We start from the raw sequence: 10,479 nt of genomic DNA on the forward strand, positions 1-10,479 counted from the left end.
GAGGAATCACCTGCAGTAACTCACATTCCTGTTTCAGAGCCAGGTTTTCAGCATCATTCCTTCCTGCTAGGGAGGATACGAGTTTTGCCAACCTGCACAAATGGTGGCGGACACGGGAATCCCATGGCCCGCCTGGCACAGCACACAGTGGGTCCGGACTCTCTGCCCGCTGACGTCTCTCCACCACGCAGCACTAGTCTAACCTCCCCTGGACCAGGCCCCATACATCCTTGGGCTCCAAGTGAGCCAGATGCGGAGAAAGGACACGTCCCGTGAGTCCATCACAGTGAGATTCCTCACATCTGGTCTGGATCAAGAGTGACAGCAGCTCAGGCGACAGCGGCCTCAGGCCCAGATCCTTCTACATCAGATCCTCCCTGATTTAGGGATTGGCTTTCTGGATGGTCTCAAACCTGGCTGAGTCAGTACCATACGGGAACCGCTGCCCTGGGCCCTGAACACTCAGTATTTATCAGGAGCAGACAGGGGACTCCCCTCTATCCCACCTGCCCCTGGACTCCAAACGGGGCAGTGCTGTGTGGGGTTTGGGGGAGGCTCCCGGGCCCTTCTTCAGAGCGCCATACCAACGGGAAAAACCAGTCCTCACCGGCACTGGCCTGTGATGGTAGTTTCGGAGGGGAAGGAATCTGGTGAAGAGACCCAAGGTGGGCCACCTCCTGGTCTGGGGAACGGGAAACAGGACAAAGGCTCGGGTTCAATTAAACTAAAGTGTTCAGCTGAGCACACAGAGCTGAAATGCTGGAGGCAGGGCTGCGTTTAGGACCCGCGGGCCCACCTTCCCATCGTGGGGCGGGGGAGGGCTCATCTCTCCCGCTGCAGGCTGGCTTGGGGCTGGCCACCACCACTTCCCTTTAAAAAGGCCAGGTTAAGCCTCACCTCCTAGGGTGAGGGCCCCTGGGCCGGCCTCTCTCGGACAGTGGCCTGGGAGTCGGCAAGCACATTTCCAGGGCAGGGGAGGGGAAGGGGGAGGTGCTTCTCTGACTGATGCCAAGGCAGCCCCAGGCCTCTGGGCCAACAAGCCCTGCCCTGGTCCTGTCCCTACCTCTGGGGTGGGGCCTTCGCCTCCTGCCAGGACAACCTTTCAGCCCCCCTGCCCCTCAAGGTCATCCCAGGAAGCCAGCTATCCTCCTAGCTAGCCCCTCCCCCCAATGATGGCCCAGACGGAACTCTCTTAATAAAAAAAAATAATTTATTGTCAACAAGGAGATTTATATACAACTGGAAAACAGGAGAAAAGGAGTGGGAGTGAATGAAGCCCCAGGTGGGCTGCTGGGCCTCCTGCAGGGGCGGAGCGGGAAGAGGTAATGGAGGCCTCCTGGCTTAGGGGCCTGAACAGGGGGAGGAGGGGCGTCCTCCGAGGTAGTGGGACTCAGCTCAAACCCCGTGGTGACCTCCTCCTCCTGGTGTAAGGCACTGCGCCAAAGGAGAATGGTGAGCGGCGAGAGGGTGGGCGGCGGCGGGGACAGAGGTCTGGGTCAGCAAAAGGATCGGGTGGGGTTCTCCACAGGCCCAGTGCCCTACCGCTACCAGCCTCAGCCACGGCCCCCTCCCCGCCTCCGTCCGGCCTTGGCACTCTTCATCAGGTGGCGGAGCGGAAGCCGAGAAGCCGAAAGGGGACATGGCCTCCTCCACCCCGTCCTCGGGAAAGCAGGAACCTATACACCACTCCCTGCCTCTCGCCGCCCCCCCAGTGGTGCTGATTCCAACAAAACCGCGGCGGTCTGGGGTGTCACCTGCTCCCACACCCTTGGTGCCCTGGGGATGCTTGGACCAATCTTGTAGGAGGCTGACTGCCGGGGACTCCTCCATCCACCCGGATCACCTGGAGATCCAGTGTCCCGCGAAGGCCCGAAGGGGGACCTGGGCAGGAATGGGAGCAGAGAGCAGGGTCAGGGCCCTCCAGACACCCCACTATGAGGATGTTCCTGAAGGTCTCCGCACACACACCCCGTTTCCAGAGCCCAGTGCCCGGTGTGAGGAAGCCCAATGAGCAAATCCTGCTTGTGCTCAGAAGCTGGTCTGTCTCCTGATAAACTAGAAGCTCCTTGAGGACAGGCCGAATCCCACTCATTCGCTCCTTTATCAACAATGACCTATTGGGTACCACGCTCGGCTCTGCCCCACCGTTCCAGTTGCTAGGGGAACGGCAGCGCGTGGAGCAGAGCAAAGTGGCTTTCTTGGAATTTACGTCCCAGTGATGAGAGCCAATCAATGAGAATAAACAAGAGATGCAATAGGACATATGCAGACAGATGCAAAGGAAAACATCCGCCAGGGAAGGGGATGGGGAGGGTCTCAGGATGCTGACCTGTGAGCAAAGATGGACAGGAAGCGAGGGGTCAGCCCGGCAGAGCTGGGGGAGCAGCACCCGGGTGGGAGGAAGACAGTGCAGGTGCCGCTGCGGGAACAGCAAGGCCCGTGCCTGCAGTGCGGGTGCAGGGACAGGAGAGATCCCGGGTGAGGATCACATCACCACGAGGACTCGCGCTTTATCTGGAGAGTGAGGGACAGGGCAAGACGTGGGTGTTTGACAGGGACACTGGCTGCTCTGAGACCAGGCCACAGCGGGCAGAGGTAAGCAGGCAGAGACTCGCTGGAAGGCTGTCCCAGGAACCAGGCAAGGGGGAGCTTGGACAGGGGAGCTGCCGTGGAGGTGGTGACAGGAAGGTGAATTCTGAACACACCTGGGGGTGGAGCTAACAGATTTGTCAATGGTTTGATGAGGGTTTGAGACAAGAGGATGACTGAGGGTTTGACCCAAGCAAACTGAAGAATGAGGGGGCCAGTTTCCTCAGAGAGAAAGACTGAGGAAGACTAGATTGACTGGGGCGAGGGGAAGAGACTGGGTTCCGCTCCGATGTGCCAAGTTTGAGAGAACGTTTAGCCCAAGGAGAGATGTCACATGGGCAATTCGAAGAGAGATTGGGATAGAGGGGAGAGGAGAGGTCTGAGGGTCAAGGCAGGAGTTGTGAGCACAAGAATGGTATTTAAAGCTGCGATTCTGGGCAGGGTCACCCAGGGAGTGAGTATATACCCTGACCCACAGTTGGGGCACTTATTCATTCTCTTACCAAATGCCTAGTAAGCGGCACCTATTCTGTGCTGGGCACTGGGGATGCCACAGTAAGTGAAACAGGCCAGCATCCTGACCTGAGGAGCTTAATTCCAGAAAGCGGATGAAAGTTTACGGACAAATGGGACAGTGGCTAGGGAGGGAGGAGGGGTAAGAAGGGAGAAATAATAGCTTTGTGTAGGCTGCTGGCCAAAACCCAGAAGAAAACTGATGGATAACAGAGAAATGTCCGGCGGGGAGAGATGGCCTTGGCAATGGGTCTGAAGGGCTAGCCTTTGCAGGAGTGACAGTTACGGGGGGAGCAAAGGCAGAGGATGTGGCCTGAGGGAGGGAGGGAGGGAGCCCTGTGGTGGGCTCAGTGACATGCACAGAGGTGCACAGAGGCTGCCGCTTCCCAGGCGAGGGGCCTTACCTCCCAAAGCTGGCGTCCTCCTCAGTGAAACGGGAGCCGGGCCCTCAGGGCCCCCTTCAGCCTGGGCCCCCTCCCACCTTCATCCTACCAGGCCCTTGGAGAGCCCCCGAGTCTTTCCTGACTGCTTCACACTCGTATCCATCTGCTCAGCTGACCTGACCAGAGAACTTTTCCAACTTCTAAAACCTTGATCTGTAAACTTTTAAAAGTGGTAGTGTCTTTATTCAAATAAAATCTTCAGCAAACTTTAATACGTGAAACAACTCAAAGCAGAGACGTTTGGTTGAAGCCTCAGTTTCTGAGAAATCCAGCCAAGCTTTGAGGTCCTGGAAGAGCCTGCAGCGCTGGCGGGACCTTCACTCTGCACAGGACCAGCATGGGGTGGAGCCTTCGCTGCCTCCAACCTGTCCCTCCGACCACAGCTTCTGGGGGACAAAGGCCGCCTCCCGCATGTCCTATTCCACGGGGCTTCGCTTGGCGCTGGGCTGCAGGACACTTGCTGTGGTGCTGTTTAGTGTCTTCTGTGGCTTCCGGCCGAGTCCCAACTCCACAGATCCTGCCACTGCGGGGAACACCTGCAGCCCCTCCACCCCTCATGTCACTCACTCAGTTTGTTGAGCCTCAAGTCTTCCCCACTCACCCCAAAGGGACCAGGGCTCAGGGACTCCCTGCTCAGCTACTCACTACTCCAGGGAGGTGGAGTTGGGCACAGGGAACCCAGGGCTCAAAATGAAGGCTGTTTTGAGAATGAAAGCAGACCCACTGAACAGAGGAAGAGGCAGCCATTGAGAGCCGTGACCCAAGACAACAGGAGACTCAGACACGTTCAAGTCCAAGCAGTCTCGGGGAGACAGGACTGGAATGTGACTCAAGCTGAAACTCGAGCCAGTTAAAACCGGATCTACGTGAAGGGACGCCCGCCGTGAGATGGGGAGGAAGCATGCACACGACCTGCTGCACACGCAGAGCTCTGGGAAGGTCTGAGGACACAGAGCCAACTATTACGAATGGTCACCGCGGCGAGTGATGTGGCTGGAGAAGGGGCACGCTTGCTCTCCTCTCGAGTGCCATCTTCCTCGGGCTCTAACTCCAAACGCACATTCAGACAGGCTGGGCCAGGCACTCCCTGCGCCACTCACTCACTCACTCACTCCTTCAAAACCATTTCCTGAGCCCGAGACGCTGCGAGCAGTGCCTGGCCTGGCGAAACCAAGAGGAAGCAGGCTCAGCCTCCGCCACTGCACTGTGCTCTGCTCTCATCGGAGTCCTGCCTCCGCTGGTGCCATGACTATGGTATAGGCCAGTGGTCGGCAAACCACGGCTCGCGAGCCACAAGCAGCTCTTTGGCCCCTTGAGTGTGGCTCTTCCACAAAATACCACGTGCGGGCTCAGTAGTACAGTGCGATTGAAACTTCGTGGCCTATGCACAGAAGTCGGTATTTTATGGAAGAGCCACACTCAAGGGGCCAAAGAGCCGCATGTGGCTCGCGAGCCTCGGTTTGCCGACCACTGGTATAGGCAGAACACCATGACTGTGGTACAGGCAGAACACAGGTCCCCAGGACCTGTGAAGGTAAGTTCCACGGCAGAGGAGAAGTAAGGCTGCAGACTTAGGCTCTACGTGGCTGGAACTGATGGTGCCAGTCAGCTGATTTTAAACTAGAGATTCATCTGGACGATCTGGTGGACTCAGTGTAGTCACAAGGGTCCTTAAGTGGGGAAGGAGGTGGCAGAAGAGTCAGGCCAAAGATGGCGTTCCGAGAAAGGGTCTGCTGGCCACCGCGGGCCAGGAAGATGGAAGAGGAGGCGAAGCAGGGAATGCGGGCGGCCCTAGAACCCTGAAAAGGCAAGATGCAGGCTCCCCGAGCCTCCAGAAGGAACGCGGTCCTGCCGACACCGGGATATTTTGGCCCAGTGAGACCTCTGACCTCCAGAACAGAGAAGTAACACATTGTGTTGCTGTACGCCACTGAGTTTGTGGTAACTTGTTACAGCAGCCATAGGAAACTAACACAGGCATCGTGGGGAAGAAGGAACCATCTCTGAGAATCTCTAGAAAAGGCACTTTTGTAGGGACCAAGTGAACTGCATATAGAAGTTTCTCAAGATCAGTAGGATGTGCTACAAAAACATGCGCTCACGGCTGTCATTCGGCAACTCACTGAGCTGCTCTCCCCAGAGGTGTCTGCTCAGCGCTCACCACTGGTCTAGTCTGTTAACAGGCCCAGGGGGCACCTCTCAGGCTCCAGCTGCAGTCAACTTTGGGAGTCACCTTGGGGGAGGACTGGCCTAGTCCAACCTAACGACCAATTCCAGGACACACCAAGGGCCTGTGAGGAAAGCTCGGCCCAGAGACAGCCCCCGTCCTTCAATCCGCCTGCCCCAGCCCCCACCTCCCAGGGACCCAAGCGTCAAACATCAAGGAGCAGCCTCCAGGAGGCAGAGCCCACGCAGCCTGCCCGCCCCCGGTCTCCCTTAGGAGCTCACCTGGAGAGGGGCTCTCCAGCGGGGGGAGGCCTCCTTCGGCCGCTCGCCCCTCCCTGGGTGCGCCCTTGCCGTCCAAGGCCCTTAGGTGGGGGTGGGAAAAGAGCTGCAGGACGAAGCCGGGAGGGAAGCTGCCATCTGTGAAGTGTCGGACCTCGGGGGGCGCTGTGAAGGCCTCCGTGGGCGAGTCAGGCGACGAGGGGTCTGCAAGGGAGGAGGGTGGGACTGTGAGTCCAGGCGGGGGGCAGCCTTCCCCCACTGAGGCCAGAACCTGGAGGCCTGAGCACCACTGAGGCGACGTGCAGGTGCCCTTGGACTGGGCCCTGCCACCATCACTGGCTCGGTTTGGAGCGCTGCAGCCAGAGCCCCCATGTGCCTCCACCTGGGCTCCCCCTTCACCTGAGTCAGAGTCCGGGTCTAGGTCCGGGTCCGGGTCCAGGTTTTTGGTCATGGATCTGCTTCTCTTCTTTCTGACCGGCTCTTCCTCAGGGGGCTCCTTCCATCTCTGACTACGAGGCTTCTTATTTACTGGCTCTATGGCAGGGGCAACTGCAAAAAAGGGAATATGCCTGAATCCCGCTGCTGCAGCTCTCTGCCCGTAGCCGCTTTACCCCCAGAACACAGGCCTGTGCCTCGCTTCCCCCCAGCTCAGCCTCACTGGCTCCCCACGACTGACCTGGAAGCTCGAGGGGGCGGAGTCCCCTGGGCCGGGTCCTTCTCGGGAGGACTGTGCTGTCCTCAGAGTCCAGAAGAACGACGATCTCTGCTGGCATCCTGGCAGGGTCTGGGGCAGAGTCAGGGTCTGCACTGACATCCTGGGCCGAGTCTGAAGGGGGCAAATGCCCCGTGAGCGCCACACGCGTTCCCACAGGTCTGCTTTGCTCCCACCCCCACCCCAGGCCCAACTACCTGAGCTGGGTGGGGATGGCTGCTCAGCTCTGACATCTTGCAAAAGGGCCACCCCCTCGCTCCAGGCCTCCAGGATGTTGCTCTTCTCAGAAGGGCTCAGGTCCAGGGTGTGAGGATGCTGCTCCAGGATGTGCGCGCGCGCCGTGTCCGCGGAGGGGAACTGGATCTCGGCCCCACACACCATGCACAGCGCCCGCCCGCTGCCTTCCGGGCTGTTCCCCACCAGGAACTCCTGCTCCCAAGTCATCTGCAGCTTGGGCTCCTCACAGCTATTGCCGCCTGCCTCCAGAAGGCTGGGCCTGGGCGGCGGGGTCTTCTCCTGCTGAGCCACTATGGAAGGAGAGGAGGGGGCGGTGTTAGCAGCAAAGGTGCCCATGGCCACTATTAGGCAATACTGCACTGATGGCAATCGTTAGGACACTAGTCCCCAAACTTGGTGGTGTACGGGAGGCGCATCCCCGCTGGTGTGGCTTTAGGTTGAGCACTGACCTATGGACCAGGAGATCACAGTTCAATTCCTGGTCAGGGCACATAACCAGGTTGCAGGCTCAATCCCTAGTGGGGGGCGCCCAGGAGGCAGCCGATCAATGATTCTCTCTCATCATTGATGTTTCTATCTCTCTCTCCCTCTTCCTTCCTCTGTGAAATCAATAAAAAATTTTAAACAAAATAAATCCTTTAGTTTTCATCCTAAAAAAGAAAAAAAAAAAGAATAAATGGAGCTGGAGCTGTCATCCCAGAGGAACTACCTTGCTCGTCTTATGCCTCAAACCTCTGGGATGTTAAAAGGGCAAAATAGCCTTTGGACTGGGCCTAAAGCACTGTTTGCAAGGATAACAAGAAAGCAGATACGATGACTACCAGACTGATGACCACTGAACTGAAAGTTAACAACATTCTTTAGAATTAGCCTCACTATTTAGGTTATCTGCACCATCAGAAATGCCTTCGGTATACTGACGTAACGTCCCCTTCCCTTTCTCATAAATATCCCTTGCCTTTGTCTCCTATTGGAACACTAAAGGGATGGGCAAAAGTTAGGTAATAATTAATAATAATAATAATAACAACAATACAAGAATGAACTGTTTGTTTTAAACAAACAAATGAAGTCTTCAGTCTTGGCACATCCACCCAGAATCCCCAGTCAGTCTGGCAAATCCCTACATTCCCTTCATGGACCTGCTCAAATGCTCACGCCTGGAAGCTTCTTGACCTCCCACCCCTGGCAGCTTATTACATCCATGTCTGACATCATGTCACACTTTCTTGAGGTCAAAGATGGTAAATTTCATCATCTTATTGTCCCCACCTAGGAGAGATGCTCAATGAGCCTTCGGTCAGTGAATGAGCTACGTGCCTGCTTCTCCACCTGCTGAGGCCCCCTCAGAAGGCCACCCATCCCATCAAAGCCGGCCTCTCACCGTGCTCCTGAGCCTCTGCAGCTGTAACCTCTCCCCATGGGGCTGCCTGGCGCCTGCCCTTTGTGCACAGGACCATTCGCTGCCAGGGCAGGCGCTCTCGGTAGCTCGGCAAAGGCAGGCAGCTCAGGGCTGTGCGGAGTGCCTAAGACCCCTCATGGGTACAGCTCGTTCCCACCCGAGGACGGGACGAAATACAAATATGGGGGGGCCCAGCACCTGGGACTGTACGGAAGAGGTGGCATTTGGAATGGATAGGACTCAGAAGATCCAGGTCCAAAGTGGGGTTGTATCTAACTCCCATGTGACCATGGGTAGCAACCTGGAATCAGGCTTTCTTTCCTCCTACTCGTCCACACAGCTCTCATCAAGGTCACCAGTGCTACACCCAGCAGTCAGCTCTTAACCCTCATCTTCTGACTGACCACTCAGCTTCCAGGTACCACCTTCCTGTGGTTCTTCTACTTCACTGGGGCTCTTTTCCAGCCCCTATGCCAGTTCCTCATTTCATCTCCCTCCCTCATCCTCTCTTTTCAGGAACCTGCATGGCTCCCTCACCTCCTCCAGGTCGTGGCTAAAGAACCACATTCCCACCATGGCCTTCTCTGCCACTGCAGACAGCGGCCATCCATGCCACCTGCGCACTCCATTCCCGTCACCGTTTCGTTTCCTCCACAGCACACATCACCACCTGGCACAGTGTGTGCTGTGTATGTTCCTATGTACACTGTAGGCCCCATGACGGCATGGACTTTTGATCCTTCCCGCCTGTATCAACAGCATCAATGTGCCCGGCAGAGAGTGGCGCTCAGAAATGTCTGAGGATGACTCCATCTCCGACCTGGAATCGCTGGAGCACGCATGACTTCTTAGACAAGCGCGCTTCTGTCTACCCTCTTCCTCTCACGGTCTGGTCCCGCTGCCTGCCTGCTGACAATTCCCGTGTTTATACCTCCAGCCAGACTCTCCCATGAAATCTAGACTCGCGTGTCTAACTTCCTACCTGACCTCGCCACTGGAATGGCACAGGCACCTCCACCTCGCCATGTTCCAACTCCAACTCCCACCTCCCAAGCCTGCAGAGTAGGCTTCCCACCTCAGGAAGTGGGGAGCCCATCCTTCTCGGTGATCAGGCCCCAAACCTTAAATTCCTCCTCTTTCTCTCCCACCGGGACCTTTCCAAGAAGCTTCTGGCTTCAGGACCTGTGTACGTGCAAGTCCCTCAGCCTAAAAGGCTTTCCTCCCATCTCTACGGGGTTCACTCCCACCCTTCTGTTGGGTCTGTGTCAAATTGCACCTCCTTAGAGAAACGACCACTCCGTGTTCCAAATGAAACACGGACCCCACTCTTTTTCGTCCTTACTCTGCTCTCGTGTCCTCGGAACCACGGATCGCCACCTGACATACTATGCACTGATTTATGTTTGCCCTCCTTTGTCCTTAGTATGTGCGTGTGTATGTTCCAGAGGGGCAGTTTCCTCCTTGCTTATGGCCATTGGCATCTCCAGCCTAAAAGAGTGCCTGGCACATAGTAGGTGTCCCATAATCGGCTTCTCTGGGCTTCTAGTTCCTCATCCCTAACAGCCTGGCTCGGAGCGCTCCGTAAACACCAGGACAAGTTGGGAAGTCACCTCTCTGTTGGGCTGAGAGCTCTGGGGATGGGGCCTTTATCCCCGAATCGTCTCCGAACCCTCCTGATTCCAAACGGGAGAGGCAGCCATTCCGTCCCGGAGGTAAAGCGAATGCCCGCCCCCCCCACCTGCGGGTACTTCCCCCCAAAACGAGGTGTCCGGAGTGAAGGCTATTTGCATTTCCATGCCTAGTGCTGCTCCCATTAAGGTGGCCCTTTGTTTCCTCGTCCTGAGGCCGGAAGACTTTGGGGAAAGGGAGGAAAGTTCCCAGACCGGAGCCCCCTCCCGCGGCCACTCCCCTCCTAGGGGGGCCGAGGGTCCCCCCCTCGCCAGGCAAGGACTTCTGTGCAACCGGGTGCAGCAAGCACCCCACTCACCCCTGAAGCTGTGGAATGTGACACCTGTGGCTCGCGCCAGTGGAGGGCCCAGGTGTGGAGGCGGGGTCCGGGGAGCCTCAGGGTCCTCGCGAGCCTCGGGGCCGGAGGTATAACGCCGGCCTTCATCCTTGGCAGCGCTCGGACCACCAGC

At 57.2% G+C, this 10,479-nt stretch overlaps 1 protein-coding gene across 1 annotated transcript in view; it reads right to left on the reverse strand.

The window, feature by feature from the left end:
- Positions 1-1,190: 1,190 nt before the first annotated feature.
- Positions 1,191-10,479, reverse strand: part of SPINDOC (spindlin interactor and repressor of chromatin binding) — a 21,230-nt gene continuing 11,941 nt past the window's right edge. Inside the window, 8 exon segments of the mRNA XM_006110002.3 lie at positions 1,191-1,740; positions 1,742-1,831; positions 1,833-1,881; positions 5,994-6,194; positions 6,390-6,539; positions 6,667-6,816; positions 6,900-7,229; positions 10,329-10,465. Coding sequence (XP_006110064.2) covers positions 1,677-1,740; positions 1,742-1,831; positions 1,833-1,881; positions 5,994-6,194; positions 6,390-6,539; positions 6,667-6,816; positions 6,900-7,229; positions 10,329-10,465 — 1,171 coding nt within the window. The 3' untranslated portion in view covers positions 1,191-1,676.

Source organism: Myotis lucifugus, unplaced genomic scaffold (assembly GCF_000147115.1).
Source record: "Myotis lucifugus unplaced genomic scaffold, Myoluc2.0 scaffold_703, whole genome shotgun sequence".
In the NCBI taxonomy this organism is placed as follows: Eukaryota; Metazoa; Chordata; class Mammalia; order Chiroptera; family Vespertilionidae; genus Myotis; species Myotis lucifugus.